The sequence below is a fragment of the Protopterus annectens genome, chromosome 17.part0 (genome assembly GCF_019279795.1).
Source record: "Protopterus annectens isolate FY-2018-M chromosome 17.part0, PAN1.0, whole genome shotgun sequence".
NCBI lineage: Eukaryota > Metazoa > Chordata > Ceratodontiformes > Protopteridae > Protopterus > Protopterus annectens.
Genome location: NC_056751.1, coordinates 577,771,995 through 577,793,572, shown reverse-complemented (window position 1 = coordinate 577,793,572; position 21,578 = coordinate 577,771,995). Strand labels below are relative to the sequence as shown.

At 39.4% G+C, this 21,578-nt stretch overlaps 1 protein-coding gene across 6 annotated transcripts in view; it reads right to left on the bottom strand.

Annotated features, from left to right (window-relative positions):
* Window positions 1–21,578, bottom strand: part of TNNT1 (troponin T1, slow skeletal type) — a 392,580-nt gene that overhangs the window by 24,843 nt on the left and 346,159 nt on the right. For all 6 annotated transcript variants that reach the window (XM_044059733.1, XM_044059735.1, XM_044059737.1 and 3 more), the window contains 2 exons: window positions 13,795–13,885; window positions 2,524–2,564 (listed from right to left, as the gene is read on the bottom strand). In XM_044059733.1, the coding sequence (XP_043915668.1) occupies window positions 2,524–2,564; window positions 13,795–13,885 (132 nt within the window). The remainder of the gene's footprint in view (window positions 1–2,523; window positions 2,565–13,794; window positions 13,886–21,578) is intronic.

The following is a 21,578-nucleotide window of genomic DNA, read 5'->3' as shown; positions in this document are numbered from 1 at the left end:
AAAAGGAAGTCCATCTCTGCTTAGATGGAGATCTGGGATGATGTACCATTATTTTATAAATGATGCACATTCCGATTCTGTCCCGTTCATTTATATCATCCCAACATGGACTTGTCCTACTCCCCAGCTTCTTCAAACCAAATACTTATCTTTCATTAACCAGATTACATTCAGTAAAAATAAAAAGTCATTGAAATCACCTTTCACTTAAGGTACTGCCACCTGACACAGTTTATATGACTTGTAGTAAACAAGCAATCTTGAAAAATCCCCCAAATTAAAGGCAACCTTTGGAGTTACTGTTAACATTTCATGCAATATGCATACCCTTTTAACAGACATTTCTTTAAGCTTAATAACATTTCTAAACAAAATATAGTATTATATAGCCAGTATTCCTCTCCACATATATTCAGTAGTCAAAAGATAATGTTATTGGGGATAAGAGAAATGACTGCTGTTCAAATAACAATGTAATGCAGTGACAGTCTGCTTAATAAACAAGTGCTGTGGTTCCCTTTACATCGGAAAGACTACTCTTATTTCATGGGCTTTAGTCTGGCCCTCTTACTGTTTTATTGATGAAGGAGGTAGTTCATTGACTGTGGAGGCCACAACTAATTCTAGCACCATGAATGTCTGAAAGTTTAAAGCTCCAATGGCTTCTTGCCTACAGAGTTTCCTTAAAGATAGTTTATTACTCTGTAAGGGACTAGAGTTTCTGAGCCTGAAGAATCCTGCAGTGCACACAACAATGAGATACCCTATAATGTAACATATTTAAACTTTGTTTAAACTTTATTCAGTCAACAACAAGATATGTCCTTCAGCATCAATCAGCTACATGCAGGTGGCTTGCTTCTTCAACGGAAGCTATCCCTGAGAAAATGCAATATCAAGTCAGAAAATAGAACTAGCTCCCCAGTCTTTACTCTGTGCCATCCCAAGGATGTCTATCTGCTAGGGCTGCCTTTGGCTTCTCTGGCATTCTACATCAGAACAGGAAGAAATGCTCTGATGGCTTTCCATAATTCCTTTTGCTTTGGATATGTCACCATTTTTGGGGAGACTGGAAGATATGCCCTCTACAAGTATCTAGTCCAACTGGAATTTTTTAGTCACTTTATAGCATCTTTAGGTGTCTGGATTTCCAGGCCGGTTAACATGACGTTGAGTTAGGTACAAAAGTCTATTTGGACTGCCTATAAGTCCTAATTACTTGTAAAGCTGTTCTCTTCATCCTGATGTCTAGGGAGTAATCATGGTCACAAAGCACTTACTTCTCTCCAGTGACCAAAGTAGAGATACAATTATCTTCTTACAGGCAAAGATTTCAAAGTGAACAAACATCATTCCAGGCATATGAGGAGATTTGGGTTAAATAACTCTATAGTCTGTCTCCAGTGGGTAAGTGTGCCAATTCAGTCAGTTCACTCTTCATGTGGTTTAGGAGACTTGATCTCTCTTCTTTTTCTGGAATGCTCATGAATCTTAAGTTTTTCCTTCATCGAAGTCAACAAACATTGCTTCCAGTAGGTCAGCTTGGCTTCTACAGTCCCCATACATTGTCAAACATCTCTTAAGTTAATCATCAGTTGATTAAAATTATTCGAATGTGCAGCAACTCTTTTGTCCAATCTTTCAGTTTAGTCTGATAATGCAGTTTTATCTTCTGCAGTTTTAACATAATGTGGTTCAAGCCAGTATTTTTTTTATCTGTCGCAATAGTGTCCCAGGATTGCCTTTTGCATTATCAATGATTTGAAGAGCTATCTATATGATAAGAGAGACTGCATAGCCCTGCTGTTAGCTTCTGTGGATTTTTATTTTTGCTACTGACAAAATTCCTTGGTGTGTGCTGAAGTGTAAATTGAAATACTCCTCCAAAATTAAAAATAAAAAAGATCTGCAGTTAGAACTACAATTAAGCTACAAGTTGCTTCAGGTATTTGTTTTATATTATTGGGAGGAACAGAACCCTTGAGTTAAGCATATCCCTCAGTCTCTATCTTAAGTAGAAGCCCTCAATATTGTACCCTTTTAGTAGCTGATATCATATAGAATTGTAAAATGGTATCACACTGTTTTATTAAATGGCATCACTCATCTGCGAAGTTTAAAGTTATCTGCATGTGAGAACCTTGTATGATGTACCTTTACTAACTGACACAATAATACCAGAAAAGAAGTACATAAATTGAAAGATTTCACAGCTTAGCTTCTAACAACTGCAATTCTATATTAAAAGAAGCGCTGGCCTACATTTTCAGTATTTTTAACTGAGTGCAGGTAGCTATAGGTATACTTAAAATATAATAACATCAGGCTTCATAAGAACTCTGCAAACTAAGTTTCCATCAGTGTTACACTTAGAAGAAGTATGCAGTGTGTGTAAAGTGATATTAACTTGAATGGGTGACAGGAGCTGTAGGTACAGTAACTAGTCACTTCTAGGCTATGGAAAGAATCAGTAAGAAAACATGCGTGCACATGTAAAAGACAAAGTTAATTTGTTCTACTTACAACTTTTGGGCATGGCTGATGCGGTTGTACAGGACGTTGATCTGTAAACAAACAAAAAGAGTTATTTCTAGTAGGAACATTAATAATACGTTAACAGTTCAGTTGTTGAGTACATCGTCTCTCACTCCTACAAAGACTATTGAGTGTTATCACAAATGTTTCAGTGGCCGAGCACTTTTGTATTTGGAACCTTTTCATCATGTCAGACATTCAGATTTCACAGAATCACCTTAATCGTTAATTCTAATTGGACAACATGGCCATTCAGTAGAAGAAACCCACTGAGATGCTGATATGTATGGAATGTAATTTCAATGTATGGGCTCATTAAAATTTCTGTTCATCTTGCATATGTAGCATTACTTGTGATATGACTTAGATTCTCAAAACATGTCATAGAGGTAACAATTTCTTTTCCATAGGTAATGGTTAGAAATAATATATATGATGCACAAGGGGAAGAAGGGAGAGAGAACATAAAGTGAGAGACTGTGTCCTCCATAGACAGCTCTTTTAAGGGGTATTTTATTCAATTTTTTTACAAAATGTTCAGCAACAGCACAATAATAATGAGCTCAAACCTGACTCTGTCTTATTAGTTTTCACTGTTACTAATCATGTATGATACAGATGTGTTATTCTCCAAGTCACATGTTCACCTGTATTCATATACATATATCTTGTTATTATGAAGGTGGAGCAGTGCACCTACTGGACAAGAGTTTTTGTGAACAGTTTTATGTCAATCATAAAAAATTAGCAGAAAGAATAACTACTGAGATTTTGGTTGCCGTCTTTCCCACTTCACACAAGACAGTCACTATTGATCAGTTTCATCCTGATGAGAAAATATACAAAAATGCACATGTCCTGAGATTTTAGGACAAAAATATTTCCTGTGTTTCCTTTAATACTTGCATTAAATAATTACTTTTTATATTAAATACCCTGATATTATATGAAACAACTGAAACAACTCAGATTTTACAAGCTTGAGCATTTGTGTTGCAAAAAAGATGAAGTCCGGTCCTTTGCAGTGGTTGTGGGTATGGTTTGCCCAGCAAAATCTTGCTTCCAAAAAAATGCCCCAGTTTGGATACCTGAAAAGATGGAAATCCTAATTGAGACAGTCATTCAAATGGCATAAAAAGCTAGCGAGCTTGTCATGTCAGCAGTGCAGTTTACATGCCAAATTTAACTAGAATCAAATGGGAAGTTACAAAGGTAGAAAGCTGCAAAAACTGTTTCAATAGTATGAAAGTGCATTAACTTCTGGGACTATTCATTACTATACATCATTTTAATTGCTTCTTCTAAGTGTATTTATTTGCCTCTGTCTGTACGTGTTACTTCTCCAATCAATACTATATTGGCTTCTGCTTAATTTCTATGATTCTGACTGCCCTGCATCTATGTTTGCCAGATGTTTGTTGGGTTCTGGTTATTGTGACCTGCCAGATAGAAGTGTTTACTACTGCAAAACTGAACTATAGGAAATGTCTATACCGATGACTAAAAAAAATACAGTATGGGGGTGTACAAGGTTTAGCCAACATTTGAATGCCTAGAAGGGACAGGTGCAGATCATCCTTGGTGATTCCATACCAACAATGTCTAGTAGTCAGAAAAGTTGCGCTACTGCAGACATCTGCATGCATTATTCATGCCACTTTTCCACCCTATGGCTTTTGATGTACATACATCTATTTTAATGCCATCTTTTATACTTCTCTCTGGAGATGCTAAATGCATGATGAGTCCACCATGTACATGCAAACTATTCTCCATCTTGTCCACCTTCCCAAAAAGCATAACTATCACCTGAAAATGCACATATTAACATCTGGGGAATTACAAAAGAAATATGCTGAATCCTAAGCTTAGACTCATAAGCAAATGACAAGAATTATAATCATCTTTTTGTCCTGACTAATGGACTCTACCACACTTTGTGGTTTACTTTTCCAGTTTATAAGCCTTTTTGTATTGATAGACCACGTGACAAAATTGGAGGAGGCATGCTTCTTCTTATCTCCCATGACGTTAACTGCACACTTTTAGCAGTTTTACTTTTCAGCTGAACTCAGATTCAAACTGGTTTGTTGATAAATATATATTAGAAAAGCCTAAGAAACATTGCCGTGTGTTCACCTACACACATGCTTTCTGTTACTAGAGTAACCAACATGCTTGACTTGTAATAGCTTCCTTGGGTCACTCTTACTCCTTGATTCCAGGGGAACGTAACTGCTACTGATGTTTAATAGCATAACTCTCAGTCCTTTCTATTCTGAGCTTGAAACAATCATAGCCAGATTGAATTCAGCAACTGGTAATTACACCATTCTGAACCGGGCACTAAAACAATGTCAGATAATTGTTTGCAGCACTATAAATTCCTCTCTCAGTATTCACTGCCTCCTTGTACTGCATTGTCATTGAAAAGGATATCCCCTCCTTTATATATTGCTTCCTATCTAACTAGAAACACCGTATTATTTTGTATCTACCTGTGGACACCCTTGTGTTTACTGATTTGCTATTCATAAAATGGACTATGCTTTTTAGCTGCACAGATGTGGTCAGATTCCTACGGTGTTTTACCAAGTTCTCTATTAGCCCTGAACAGCAAATGCTTCCCATTAAAGGACAAAAGACTGGGGAGTATGCCTTTTACATACCTATCTAGAGACCTTAAAGATGTAGTCATATGAAAAGGCAAATGCTAGGCTATGCTAAGTACAGATAAAGTGATAATTAGGAAGATAAATCATATATCTCATTAAGGAGTGTCTGTAAGAAATAAATAAAAAACATTAAAGTCTCCTTTTTAGGAAAGACAATATTCCACACTGTAAAGTACGAGATTATAAATTAGAAAATGACAGTAAAAGGTGGGATGTTGCCAGAAAAGGTTTATTGGAGCATTATGCTGAAGATATGGTTTAAAAAGAAGAGAGCAGTTTTCATTGTCATTAGTAATGGACACTGAACGACTGGATATCAATCAGTACAAGTTGCTCAGCGAAGTTAATGGCTGGGGACATCCCATTCAACAATGAATGTGAAGTTACCTTGAGCATGACAGTTAAAAAGTGTAGACAGGGTCGGTAAACTGCAGCTTGCAATAAAAAAAGACTACTATTACAAGTACAGAAGCCGAAGGCAGAGTGCTATAAATACTCTCTCATGCATACACGAGCATGTGCATGCACCCACACACCCTCACCCCACGCACACCACAAATTAAGTGTTCTTGTGTGCACTGAAAAAACATTTGAAATTTAGATCTGTCCACTTAAATAGTAAGTAAAAATAATAATAAACAAACTGCCCGAGCAGTAAAGAATACAGCAGTATTTTGCTTTGAAATGCAGGAGCGCACATGCATCACTTCAGTACCAGAATACCATCACCTGCTTCACAGCATTGTTTCTAAACATTGTTTCTAACTGCACATTTAAAATCAGATCTGTGATGCTAAGACACCAAAGACTGTACTGCCTGTAAGTTTGTTTGTGTTTGTGTCTTCCGGCTTTTCCCGGTGAGGGGTCACCATAGCGGAACTCCGGTCCGCTAATGATTGGCAGTAGATTTTTATGTGCTGGCTTGCCGGGCCTAACGCACAACCTTTAATGAAAGAACGCCCATTCACGGAAGTCGCCACACAGAAGTAGTGGTAGCTGAAATCCAGAAATGTACCAATATGTTGCTGCTAGGAGTACAAGCAAACCAAAATAGGTATATTGAAACCTTATCTGTACTACATAAGTTATAAGGTCAAATGGCAATCTTCTAGGTAACAGCATACCATAAAGCAAGCCTAAATTTCATTTCCTTCTGTGGCAGTGATTATAATTAACTCTGTAGGCAAACATCAGAAATGTCAAACTTGGATAACAAATATATGAAAACTAACTTGATGGCATTTGAGATTAGAACAGACAGAATCATGCATATTGAGATATGAAAGGCAGAACATGAAAATAATATAAACACTTGAATTATAGCAAATAAAACGGGTCAAATGCTAGCTATTTTTCATTCTTTCTGTGAAATTAAAATTCCTTCATTTACAGAGGTAAAGTAGACACGTATTGCATTACTGTATTCATGTAGTACTGGCCTATCATATCATCCATCCTACATGTTTTAAATGTGCAGAAATATTCATTAACACCTACACCTCTGTTGCACATTCCTTTTTTGTATATCCAAAACTCCATAGTAACTGAAATTCCATGTCCTGGTGGGTTGCGTGTGATTCAAGATGAAACTCAATCATTATTCGTGGTGTTGGCATTCATCTTTATTGCACTTTTATTAGCATTTATTGTAGTTTCATTTTACAAGAGCTTTTCAGTCCTCTGCAAACAGATTTTTACAGCTTTTAACATTTGTAGTTTTAATGTATCAACTTGCATGATATATGCATGCATGTATGTATCCTTACTATGTATCTGCTGAAGAAATCACAGGTTCCAAATGCCTGAGCAACTTTTCTGAATATCTTTTTTGGTGCAATAAAATACATTAGATCATGTATTGTCAGGAACATTAGACTGAAGACAAGAACCAGGAATATATTACGAGAAGGGCACTCAACCAATTACTCTTTTGCATCAGATAAAAATAGACACATACGCATTTTATGAGTGATCTGATCTAGCTAGATATAAAAGTAAATTTTTGTTAGCTTTTTTTCATATTCAGAGTCTGAGACTAAAGAGTAGTACAAGTGAGGACCCCCTGAATTCTGCACTTCTAAACCTGCACTGTAAAAATTGAATCATGTTCCAGAATTTACAGTGATGCAGAGACTAACTTTTTATATTGCACCTTCAGTAACATTCAATTTTTAATATAATGACAAGCAACTACCGTACCCATTCTGTTTAGCATGAATGTCTTCTCTCCCTCTCTCTTTGGACTGTGATGTCATTATTAATACATGCAACCAAAAAACAAGCCAGCCAACTGCCAAAGGTGACTCACATACAGCAGTAAACAGAGAAAAACAGCAAATGTGAGCCAACCAACACGGTGCAAGAGCTAATAAAAATAACCAACCGAAATACAGGTGCAGATAAAATTAAAGGCAACATGTTGGTCTAAAGAAGCGGTAACCCCCCGAAAGTGCTAACCTTTCTGAATAAATTTGGCTGCCTTTAGTTTTATCTACACCTGTATTTCAGCTGGTTATTTTTATTAGCTCTTGCACTGTGTTGGTTGGCTCACATTTGTTGCTCTTCATTATTAATACATCACATTGTAATCAGTATGATTTGGTTGGGAAAAAAAGATCTGACTAAATAATCCTACATAATTATGGTATTAAGCAGTTATAGCATTGAATTATACTGTGCCACATCACAGAAATCAGCAAGGGTCCATGAATGCAACAGCAGTACCGTGGGTTTAGTCAGCATTGTTTTGATCCTGCAGAGCAATCATTTCATTTTGAATGAGTGAAAAGCAAGTGTTTGATGCCATTATGGTGGACAGAAGACAGATTGATCAAAGAGTGACTTAATCTGTGGGCAGTTTCTTCCATCTCGTTCAACTTTCTGGTTTAAAAGCCTGCGTTTTTGCTTGTTTCCCCCCTTTCCTGTAACTAGTCTAGTCCAGATACAGATTTGCTGTGTCCAAGACTGTTTGTAAGCGTCTGAGCTCCCCAAGCCTTTCTGTGTTAGAGGGAAGCCTTCTAGCTTATCAGTGGGAGTGGTAAGCACTAGGTAGCCTATCTACCACAAGAGGAGTGGTTACTGGCCCAGAAATTGTAGTTTATTGGCCGTTTGGACAGTTTTTCCATCTCTCTCAACTTTCTGGTTTAAAAGCTTGTGTTTGCGCTTGTTTCCCACCTTTCCTATAACTAGTCTAGTCCAGATACAGACTTGCTGTATCCAGGAATATTTGTAAGCTTCTGAGTGGTGCCAGAGTCTGCTCTTCAAATTTTCCCTTAGATCTACTAGTTCTCTCCTCTCCTGCATTTATACTAGCTTATTAGTCTAGCACCTTACCAGACTTCTTGTAGCAATTATTGTATCACACAAAAGTGCTACCAGCACTAAACATTCTACAAGGAAACAGATCCAGTACTTATTATCAATGCCCACCCCTCCAAGCATGTCTAAGGGACAGTTCTTTGTGCTTTCTCCTATTATCCTGGTGAACTTGGCCTTCCTGAGGCAATGTAGCAACTGCCTCATGTACACTGACAACCGTCTCCTCTTACCTTCCAACACTCAGACTTGCGAGAGATGGACTTATATATCCAAACTGGAAACCATGCACTCTCCAGCCAAGACCAGAATAGCTGGTCAAGAGGAGAATGTCAACACTTCTACCACACCACATGTAACACATAGCCCTCCAGAACACACACCAGCACTGCCTTCACATAAAAACACAAACCACACACCCACCTTCGCAGAGGCTCTCAATAAAAATCTACCCAAACAGCAGAGACCTCCAAGGCAGAAATGCACTCGACCACCACAACACAACACTAATCATGAGACACATAACTCTCCTAAACAGTGTGCCACCCAACCAAAGCCCTTAAGGCAAAACAGCATGCCCAACACACTAGTCATAGGTGACTTGATAGTAAGGCACACTGATATTCCACTCACTAGGTTGAATAAGGAGAAGGTAACAGTCAGCTGCCTGTCAGGTGCCAGGATCTGCCACATAATGCACGCACTCAGGTCCCTCAACAACAGGTACAAATATGAGTCTGTCATTGTACATGTGGATGTGAATGACCCGAGATGTACCTCCCTGGACTTCATGACAAGAGACATGGAGGAGCTCTTGGATTATGTAGCCCAGGTGGGTATGACCCTAGCCCTTAGCAGCATCCTACCATCACCCAGAATGATATCACAGTACAAGCAGAAAATTATTGATTTCAACAATTTGCTAAGTTTCTGGTGTCATTCTAAGGGGATCCAGTATCTGTCTGCCTGGGATGACATGATTGACAGACCTCAATGCTTTGCCAGAGATGGCCTGCATCTGTCACCCCTGGGCTTCCGGATACTGGCCAAGGCTCTTGCAACCCCTATAGTGCCTTTTTTAGGTGGTGTTCCAAAGACCAAATTACCACCATAACAGCTACAAACAAATGCAATCTGAGGGTCATTCTACTGAATGCTAGAAGTCTAAATCTCAAAATGCACTCGCTCGAAGCACTCCTTAAAATGGAGAACATCTACATTTGTGCTGTAACAGAGACCTGGTTCAAGGCAGCAGAAAGCACTCCTGCACTACCAGGCTATAACTCATTCCACACCTTTCGGCCCCAGAACTTGGATCAAAGCCCCAAAGGCGGTGGTGTTTCCATATTCATAAAGAATGTGCACACCTCCAGATTGATAGCCTAACATAACGCATCAGAGGTACTTCAGGTGCAGCTAACATTGGGTAAGACAGAGATTCAGGTTGTAGCCTGCTATAGGTCCTCAACCATGTCCCAAGACTCACACTCCACATTCCTAACCACCCTGGAGAATATTAGGGTCCAACCTAACAGTCTGTTACTAGGCGACTTCAACTACCCCTCCATTAACTGGGTAAACTACTCATGTACCAATGCACTTGTCCAATGCCCTGGACCAGCTCGTTCTTACCCCCACTAGAGGTAGCAACATCCTTGACCTGGTCATTACTAACATGGGTGACCATTGCTCTACACCAGTAGTCAGCTCCTCCCTGGTTAGATCCGACCACAAACTAATCACCTTGGAAATCCACATTCCTCCCACCCACACCCCCGCAAAGGTAACCACCATGAAAAACTTCTCCAAAGCTAACTTTGGGCTCCTAAACACAGAGGTGGCTAACTTCACTGCACCCATGCAAATGGAGAATAGTTGCGTGATCGCAGAATCATACACCAATGCACTATACGAACACGTACACAAATGCATGGATCTCGCCATATCCAATAAATCCAAGATGCTCTACTCCAAAAAAAGGAAGCCAATCTGGTGGTCCCCTGCCATAAACAAACTCTACAACAGAAGGAGGAAACTGATGCGGAATAAGGTGAAGTCCCAAGACTGGAAAAACTCCCTTTTCAGCCTCAACAAAAAGTTGAGATCCCTCATCAAATCCTCTAAAGCTAGCTATGAAAACAGAATTGCAGCAGATAGTAAAGAAAACCACAAAGCCTTCTATAGTTATGTAAAGAATCTCCACGCAATACCCAGATTTGCTCTGAGTTACTGCACAATGGTACCTCCTATACCAAGCCAACAGATATTGCCAGTATACTGGATGACAGATTCAGTGGCAACTTTACCCACCCCAAAGGACCAATCACAATACCAGTAGATTGCCAGGCACCCAGTATTACTGCTGCACAGGTTAAAACAGCACTGTCCAAGGCCAAGAATACAGCTTCTATGGGATCGGACAATATCCCTGGTTGTGTTTTACATAAACTACAGAGTAAACTGGCACCTCACCTGTGTGCCCTGTTCAGTCACAACCTAATCTCAGACTTTGTCCCTACCGAATGGCGCACTGCTACAAGTCATCCCTCTCCACAAAGGAGGAATGACTACAGGCCCTGGGGACTATCGCCCCATTAGCCTGATGAGTCTGATATGCAAAGTTATGGAACGCATCATCATGGACCTAATAAACAAGGATATAGGGAATCTCCAAACTCTGGATATCACACAGTTTGGTTTTGTGAAGGTTAGATAATGCCTGCTCAACTTGGTCGACTTCTTTGAGTCAGTCACTGGAGCTGTGGATGAAGGCAAAGTGGTTCATACAGCCTACCTTGATCTGGCCAAGGCTTTTGATACCATCTCCCACTCAGGAATCATAGAAAAACTCACTAAGCTTGACATCAACCCCCACATCACTAGGAGGGTTGCAAACTGGCTCACAGATAGAATCCACAGTGTGAAAGTAGCTGACTCCAAGTCAGACTGCTGATTAATCACGAGTGGAGTCCCACAGGATTCGGTCCTGGTGCCTTGTCTGTTTGTTATCTACTTCTCTGAAGTCCAGGCCAACACGAAGGGACTCTGGCTGACAAAGTTCACAAACAATTGCAAGTTGGGAGCTATTATTAACTCCCCAAGTGGATGTTGACATCCTACAGAATGGCCTCACTGAGACCAACGATTGGTGTCAGAACTATGGCCTTAAGCTCAATGCCAAAAAATGTGTCATTATCCCCTTTGGGAAAAACCTAGTTCCCATGAATTACCACATCGATGGTAGTCCACTGACCACAGAAGGTGTTATAAGAGATCTGGGAAGACAGGTTGACAGCAACCGTTCTTTTCATCACCACATTGCCACTGTGGTCAGAAAGTTCTTCTGTTTGGCACATCTCATTACTAAGGGTTTTGCATCCAGGAAGAAAGAGGTCATTGTCTCCCTCTACTCTTCCCTCATTAGGCCAATCATCAAGTACAATGCACCATTTGGCGTGTACCTCACTAGACACCTGCGACAACTGGAGAGATCCCAAAAGTAACTCACAAAGAGGATCCTAGGCATAAACACTTATCTTATATGGACAAACTCAAAAAACTCCCAACTATCCTCTGTGTCATATCGCCTACTTAGAGGCGATCTCTGCTTGACTTACAAAGCCATGTCTGACCCAGCTCTGTTAGAAATGCTACATCTAAAGAAATCCCAATCCCTCCTCACCACATGCTCCGGAGACCTCAACCGCATTACCACAATTAACAGAATATGCTGGAGGGACAGGTTCATAATCCAGAGACTGCCCATGCTATGGAACAGACTTCCCATACATGTCAAGCAGAGCACCTCGCTGACCCTGTTCAAGAGAAATCTTAATGAGCGGATGGGAAACAGAAAATTCACCCTGGGGATAACTCCAGTGGCTCTACTCACACACTGGGAACTAAGGTTGGGTGGCACGATGCCAGGGTAATCTTATGGCTAGGCTTGTAAAGGTCCCAGGGCCATTAGCCTAGTACACACCTATGAACCTAAGACAGTGTGTCCTGTACCCCTATCAGAGACAGAACAACATTTCATAAATCAGTGCACAACCCTGTTGTCATTCCCATGGTAACATATCAGCTCACAACATATTAATTACTGTTTTTTTCATGCTGTATATATGTTCATGACCAGGTAGCAGCTGGCAGTGTATAGATAAGCACACATGCTACACACCTGCTAATTTATGCTGTCATTTCCATTTGTAGTTATTAGTGGAATTGACAGGTGGCATGTGCTAACCATTAGTGCATTGTTCGCTCACATTACCTTTTGCTAGGTATGGGTGAAAATACAGGATATAATAAGTGATATTGGGAAGGGTTGTAAGTGATATCCCTGGAAGGGATGCAGGACATACAGTTTTACAGTTATGGTAGAAATGCAGCTATTGGGTAGGAGAATACATATGGGTGGTAAGCTATGTAATTCTTAAGGATTAAACTAACAACAAACTGTACCAAGAAGCCTCTAAGTAGTGTAATATTTGCAACTCCAAAACGAAACACTACACAATAAATAAAAAATGGAAGAAATAGATCACCAGGTGTCTCAAACAATTTAATGCTGACAAAGGTTAAGCGCTTTCGGCCATTTCACACTGGCCTTCTTACAAAGAATTAAAATGGCAAATATTTTTCAATGCATATAATGCACCTGGGTTAAATGGTGGGGTAAACTATAAAGCAGTTTTACATAGGAAAGTTTACTATGATAAATATAAAAAATAAATTGTTATTTTTTTATTTTATATGCTTAGGTGCAAAGTCATTGTTCTGTGTTTTTAATTAAACAATTGTCTGTATTGATTGTTAAGGTAATTGAAGATGGGTGATTAGTTTTTTTAGCAGATGACTATTTAACGTGTAGAAATGTTTTTTCTTTTATTGCGTAGTGTTTAGTTCTTAAGGATGGTATAATAATTTTGGTGGATTCCAGGCACAAATCACACCCTCTGCATGGTAAATTGTTCCATCCATTCAAATGATACAATGTATACTTTTGGTGATAATGGATTAGTGACTTTGTTTAATATAGAAATGTTTACTAGTGAGTCCATCAAAGAAAGTTGAATAGTCCTAATTATTTTAAATAAAGGGGACCAACGCCTTAAATTAGATTCATCAACTCTGGACAAAATTAATAGAATCTTTCTTATCTGGTTGGGATCACTGCCAACGGAGTAAAGAAAAAAGACACAGGTTCCTTAATAAAAGTCCTGTAATGTTTTGTATATAAAAAAGACAAACATTGCAATTGCTTTACCTCATATTTTTGCCTCCTCATCTTCTCCATCAGATCAAACTTCTCAGATTCAAGTTCATACATCCAGTCATTCATCTCTTTGGCTTTCTCTCTAGAAAAGAGAGAAGGAAATGTAATGGATGCCTGGTAGAAATTTAGGCAGAAACATTTAAGATATAGAATGACCACAAGCACATATTCAGGGTAAGTGACATCATAACAGAATAAACACTAAGCAAAGCAATCCAGAATCTTGTTAATGATGTTGACATGGCAATATTATTTCAACTTAAAACAATATGGGGAGCTCTGACAACCATTCCCCAGGTGAGATATCCTGTAAATAGTTTCTACTTTGTGCATGTCATTTAAGTGCATCAGCTGTACATTACATGTTGCACATGCAACTAATATGAATGTGCACACACACACACACACACACACACACACACACACACACACACACACACACACACACACACACACACACACACACACACACACACAGTTGTACTAGCACTTATCCATCTGATGGTACATATTCAAATAAACGGAGTAGGATATAGCTACAGGTGGTTTTTAGTCCCTCAGTTTGATATTGTCCAGCTTCAGTGGGTGTGCATAACCATCGGGGAACGTGGCTATAATGAGAGCCCTGCACGCTCTTACTCTTTTCTTATTTTTTTAATTTCAGCAAGAGGCATGCTGAATAATGCACCAATAAATGCTTCTGTGCAAAAAGGACTAATATTGTGAAGCCTGGCTCCATGGGACAGAAGGATGAAGTCCTGAATGCAAGTTAGATAACTCATAGTCAATTAGTTGTACAGGTGGCGGTGGGGTTGGGCTGGGAGAATGGGATTAAAAAGCCATTGTTGGCTCACCCTTACTGTGTGAAGAAAGATAGATATGATTTGCTGCCTGGGTGACATCGAGGGACCAGAAGTTGTTTCAACAGTGGAATAATACACCGAAAGTGTGATAAGAGACCTTGGGACACAGGTGGACAGTAGTCTCTCCTTTGATAATCACATCGCCACAGTGGTCAGGAAATCCTTCGATGTGGCACACCTCACCACAAAAGGTTTCTCGTCCAGGAAAAAAGAGGTCATTGTTCCCCTCTACTCGTCACTCATTAAACCTATTATAGAGTACAATGCCCCTTTTGGTATGTACCTCACAAGACATCTACGACTGGAAAGGCCGCAGAAATACCTCACAAAGAGGATTACCAGCCTCAAACAGATGCGCTACGCAGACCTTCTCAAAAACTGCAGCTTTACTCCGTCGCATATCGCCTACTCAGGGGCGATCTCTGCCTAACACACAAAGCTATGTCAAACCCTGAGCTGTTGGACATGTTCCACTTAAAGAAATACCAATTCCTCCAAGCTACATGCTCTAGGGACCTAAACCTTGTCACCACAATAAACAGAACATGCTGGAGGGATAGATTCCTGTTCCAGAGACTTCCCATACTCTGGAACAAACTACCTATCTATATCAAACAAAGCTCCTCATTAGCACTCTTCAAGAAAAACCTTGATGATTGGATGGGAGATAGGAAATTCACCCTGGGGATCATTTCTGTGGCTCTGCTCGACAGTGGCACAGGAAAATAATTTTCTTGGGTGGCGAAAGCCAGGGTACCTTTTGGCTAGCCTTATATAGACCCTAGGGCTAATACACTAGTACCTACTTATGAACCTATGAGCCTACCAAGCACAAACTGTCAAACAGTGCAGATCTAGTGGGGACATTGTGTGTGGTAGCCTGCATGCTCCTGCAGGCACTGCAGAGCATGAGTGAAGCTCAGAAAGCATCCACGAGGGGAAAAAGGATGGCTGTTTTACTGGATCTGAAGCTGGCCTGTTACTACCACACAACTCTTAATACAGGGGGAACAATGGGTTGTTTGTTCTTGCATGACTGGTAAGAATGAATTGTCACACTCTTTCATAGACTTGAGATACTGGGCTTTCACCCATGATACAGCAAGTAGGCTGACTCCATAAAGGTAAACCCAGGAGAAGTAGTGTATTGGGGCTGGGGAAGAAGACTGCAGTTACAGGAGAAAAAAATATATTCACTAGAAGAATAAAAATACTGCAGCAAATCTAAATTTGAGGAACATAGGTTCATAGGTTGGTACTAGGCTATCAGCCCTAGGGCCTATACTCTATACAAGCCTAGACATAATAATTCAGTCTTAAGAATTTTATATAGTAGCCCAGCCTTGTGGCAGAGAGGTATGAATTCCTGATTACAACTCAGATGACTTGTGTTCACTTAGTGCTGTGAATGCTGGAGGAACTGTGCAGAAAAGGAAAAGTTAAAGGACTGATGTCTGCTTCCTCATACAGGGGAGGGAGTCAGCTGGGCCAGACACATTATCAACATCTACTGGTCTTTATGTGCATCGCCTTCTTGTAGTGGCTTGTGATGTTAAGGGGAAGCTCTCCTTTCTAAAGCTGTTACAGGGGAAGAATACACAACAGTATGCATGTTTCTTTCTCTCTAAGAGGCAGCAATTGTGACTCTCCAAGCTGTCTGTAGGAGAAATAGGTAGGTCCCACCTTAGAACCTGAAGCTGCCCAGCTTCCTACCACCCAGCTCTCACCAGAGAGGGAAAGGGCTGACTGATTTGGCTCCCAAGGTAGGAACGAATGGGTTATAGGCTTCTTATTTAGTACACGATTGCATGTCTTTTGCCCCCAGCAGCATGAATGGGCCAACTGGGTGCAAGTGTAGGAGCCATCAGGCAGATCCTGGTGAAATGGGTGGGGGAACATAACAATTAACAAAGAAGTTTACAGAGTAGTTGCAGTAAGCACAAAGTTCTGTGTTTGCTAAAAGCAATCAAAAATAGCACAGTATTTGTAAAATACAGAATAATTGAATAACGGAACCTGTAGACATAATATAGTTGTATATGCTGAAGACTTAAGAGTGAGAATGCTAGATCCATGAGTTATGTAGGGTGTGGTAATAGGGAGTCTCTGTTACAGCTGTCATCCTATATTCAAACATCTGTTACAGTGAGTATGCTCACACAGCTGTACTATGTCCATCATAAGGATCACCACAGTAAGAATCTGACTGGGAAAGTATGAAACAGTGATCTCTCTGCTCCTAGCAATTTGTAGAAGGCCTACAACAATGTAACTTAGATAACAAAAGTTGGAAAGTCTGATCCGCTTTAGACTGGACATCCATTTTGTAATATTTAGTATGAAAAGAAGTCTAATCAGCCTTCTCATAAATAGTCAGGCTATAAACATTTTTGAAAACTGTTGCTGAAGTAGTTCCTGACCTATTAGAATGGGCTAAATGTCAGGAAAACAAAAGTCTTGTGTATTTATCATCACATACAATAACACAATACATTCTGCTAGCCATCTGGAAAAGATCTGTTTTCTAACTGGACGACCTTCTTATGCCTTTATAAAGTGTTCAAACATCTGGTGAGAATGCCTCTAGAGGCTTTGTTCTCCTAGTGTAATATCTATTTGACCAAGAACATCCATATTATGTAAAAATCTCTTCTATCTGTTTTCTAGCTGTGGGAAGAAAACTAAAAGCTAAAGGCATTGAATAAGAATGACCACAGAAACCACCCCTGACACAGAAGAAAAAGTGTCGGTTCTTAGGGATACTCTGTCGTAATGGAAAATAGTATAAGGCTTTTTATCAAGTAAAGCCCGAAAATCTAAAATTTATCTGGGCTAAATTAACTGTAATCAAGTAAATGGTTTAAGGAAAGTTTCTTAGGTCTTCTCTTTTAATATGGTCTCAAAGAGGTCTGGCAAATCTTCTAATAACTCAGGAGAGGAAGGTTTATAGCTTCATTTGCTGAACAGGTCCAAGGCCTACTGGCCATTGAGAAGGCTGATGCCCTGGACTGAAGGTATGAATTCACAGGTTGAGTTTATTTGACAGGGTGAAGTTTATTTCATGTGAGAAAGTCTTTGGAATATAAAGTTGTCACATTTTATGGGATGGTTGATATTAATTTTTATTAGAGATAAGCGCTCTGTTGTGTTCAGGTCACCAGGGAGTATTCTAAGCAAAGGCTTTCAAATAGTAAAGGGTCCCTTAATGTTCTGTATGTCAAGCACAGGTCTCCTGTAAGATGACAATATAATACAGAGAAGAGATAGAACTGCTGTAGTCTTTCATCATAACGCAAGGAATGAAGCCCTTCAATTCTTTCTGTAAAGAGCTTTTGTACCATCTCCAATTGTAGTAAAATGGCCTATGAGTAGATTACACAAGAGGGTATGGTGTTCTAGAATTGGTCTAATAAGACCTGACAAAATTCATGTTAAAGATGACAATTGCATCTGTGGCATGGCTGTCACCCCCATGAATGATGAGGTGGACAACTCTGTATGCTTTGCAGATGGTAGCAGCTATAATGGTATCAAATGAAAAGTCAACATGTAGAAGAATTCAAAAGTCTTCTACTCTTTCAATTAGTTTTAGCTTTTGATCACCAACAATGTATAACGCTAGTATTGTTTTGTTAAATGCCAGAATGCAACATTTTTTATGTTGAAGGCTGGGACATTTCTGTTGCACCATTGATGTGTGATGTTAAAAAGTTGTTTGAAGGAACAATTGTCAGTGGGTTGAAGGACAGTGCTCCCAGGTTTAGTTTCATTTACATATGTTCTGACAACTGAGAAAAATATGTCAAAAAGGAGTGGTTGTAGGATAGAGTCTTGACTGGTGATAAGGCATGGTCAGGATGGGAGCCCTCTAGTTCCTTACTTGTGTTTCTGAGGACACAAGAGTTTGAAATATATTTGCCTGTTCCTGTTAAAGTGAAACAAGTCTTTGTCTGAGATCACCGTGTGCAGTTTTTCAACATTTTTTTCTCCCTTACCCAAATGTTTTGTGACCAAGTTCAGGGAATATGGAAAGCTTGCCCACCATATAGAGTACATATTTCTGTTAGTAGCACTACTGTTTATGAACATATAGCCATTTGTGGACCCAAAATATTACAGCTTCATATAGTTTCAGCTCTTTCAGTTTATGTATGGTTTCTAATCGAGGCATTGCATTGATAGTTGGACACACATTGTTCAGATTGTTCTCAACAAGAACAGAGAAATGCTAATCTGAAGTGGGGATGTTGTTAAGAAATCAAAGACTTTGAGGAACTCTTGAATCCCATTAACACATTCTCACCCCAGGACACAGTGCTGGAAGCATCTGGTGGGATGGGATCAATTTCTGTATGTGAAGTCACTCTGGAAATTGACAAAAATGATGTTTCTCTGCAGGTGCATGAAGCTTAATCTCTGATAGCATGAGAATATTTGAGATACACAAGAGCCTGGAAATAGAGCTTCTACTGCTTGGCTCAAGAGGCTTTAGCTAACGTGGATCAGGCTTTTTACAAAGATTCATTAAAGTGGTTTCCATCAAGGACCAGTTAGAGGAATTTACAAGCTAGACCCAGGACATGCTGAAGAAATGTTATGTTTCACTCAGGCAAGAAATGTTTGGGAATTCCTCATAGTGAGTGTGAATCTATGGATGAGGAAAGTATAGTTTTGTGTGCCTTGTTTAGTTTGTTGCCCCTCTGACCTTTACCATGAAAACTGTAATTGAAGTGAGTGTGAATGAAGTACATCCTTGATCCAGTTCTGGTACTGGCTATTTAGTTTTAGAATGACCTTGGGTTTTATTCTTGAATATTAGAAGTGTGAATTGAGAGTTCCTGTCAGCAAGACTACAGACCCTGTTTATGCTAACATCTACTATTGCATTGCTCTGTTACAGGAGTATGACACTATTCAGTAACCTCATTTGTACAGTTATTTTGAGGTGTGCAAGATCAGCCCAATGGTTCCTCCTGCAGCACCCAACTGGTCCATTACTGTTCATCTATTGAGGTGAGAGTTCTCCAGTCCCTTTGTTCCCAGATGTAGGCAAGAGTTGGGTGTTAGGGAGTGAGTAAGTCTGTAGACCCCGTGGACTGTCCTATCCCTGCCTCCCCCCAGCAGCCTGTGAGCTCCAGTATAACTGCTGCAGAAGGTACATGCCTGCTTCTGCACATTTGCAACCTCCTAATCAAGTCACATATCACTAGAAGAGTTGGAAAACAAAGCTCTTCATGCTGTCTGCATAATATCTACATTTTGGTGGGTGTCACCAGTTGAGACAGCCAAGCTACTTCCCTCCCCCTGAATAAGCAAGCCAACATAGGCCACTTGTTTCTATCCTCCTCCACCTGGTCTCTTTAGCTCCCATGTTGCTAGTTGAACATGGGTCATCCAGAAATGCAGTCAGGACTTTATCCCACTGCAGTGCACCACGGGGCCAGGGGCCATCATTGTATAGAATCCTGATTTAAAAGTACCAAACACCAAATTTCAAAACATGCTGAATGATGAGATTCTGAGATAGTTACACTGTGTCTGTGTACACCAATAAGTTTCTTTTCAACTACCATTTCAATTATCCTACAAGTTACATTTTTAGAGGATTTTACATATAATACAACTGTAACGATTAGGTACATTTTTAGTAACACAGCAAATGGTTTATCTTTAATTTATATAATACAAGAGCAGTCTATTAAGGTTGTAATAACATATAGTCATCATTTACATTGCCTCAGTGACATATGGGTTCTGTGCCTGCACAAACCCACACTGGTGGCTTTCCAAAACTGAAAATCCTCTCCTCTGACTTCATGTGATTGATGAATTGGCTAAGCTGCTCTCATCAAAGGAAGCCTAACCCCTTTCACAGGAAGTCAGTTGTTCAGTCTTTTAGTGCCAGTTGTAGGAATCGTACAGTTGAATCTCCTTGGCACCCTGCATTGGTAGATTGCAGCTTTCAGAATCAGATAAGATCCCTCGGGGTACTTCCCTTCCTCTTTATTATTATATACTTTTAATTTCTTTGTTTTATTTAAAATATATATGTGGTTTAACTTTTTATTTCAGTATACTTCCTATTTTCTATTGCTTTTAATTCCTCTTGGAATTCTGCCTTACCTCTGTGTTGTTTTTATGTTTAATACTGCTTTTATGAAGTTATGGACTTTTCTAAAGTGTTTTATGACTTTACTGGGAAACTGTAGTTAATTGAACACTAGCAACTGTCTTGTGCACCTAGAGCTGTGATTTAATCACACCCATTGTTTCTGTTGTTTATCTGCTTCATTTTGAAGTTCTGACAGGAAAATACTGCTTTTTTTTCATTTCTTTTTCTTCATTTATATGATATTTATAACCGATTTAACACAGCTGTAGCTGTTTTTATCATAAAACTTTGATTTTACTGTAAATTACTTTATTTGCATTTTCTGTGGATATTTTCTCATTTTTTCACATGGCAATATCTAAGTGAAAGCTGATTTATGCTATTTTAAAGGTTTTCTATTTGATTTAAGGGCATATATTTGATTTTTGGCACTATCTGGACAAGTGAATTTTACTTGGTAATGTGACTGTATGTGCTGTTGCTTATTACACTGTGCAGGACGTAAAACATGGTTTAGCACATTTTAAACTTTTTCTGACTTTATGCAATTTAGCCCTATTTGCTATGTGGGGACATAGTTTATCTCTTCTATTAATGCTTCCTTTAGTCAGCCTTTAATAATGCTAATGTATTGTTTTGGCTGTTTTTTTTTCCACTGACTGGATGGATCCTAATATGGGTGCCCACTCATCAAATCCAGTTGCACCTAAAAAGAAAAAAAAAAATTCAACAAAAGCATGGCTTAGCCTATGACTTGCGAATCTGTTCTTGCCTTTAAGCCAGCCTGCAGACCACTTCAT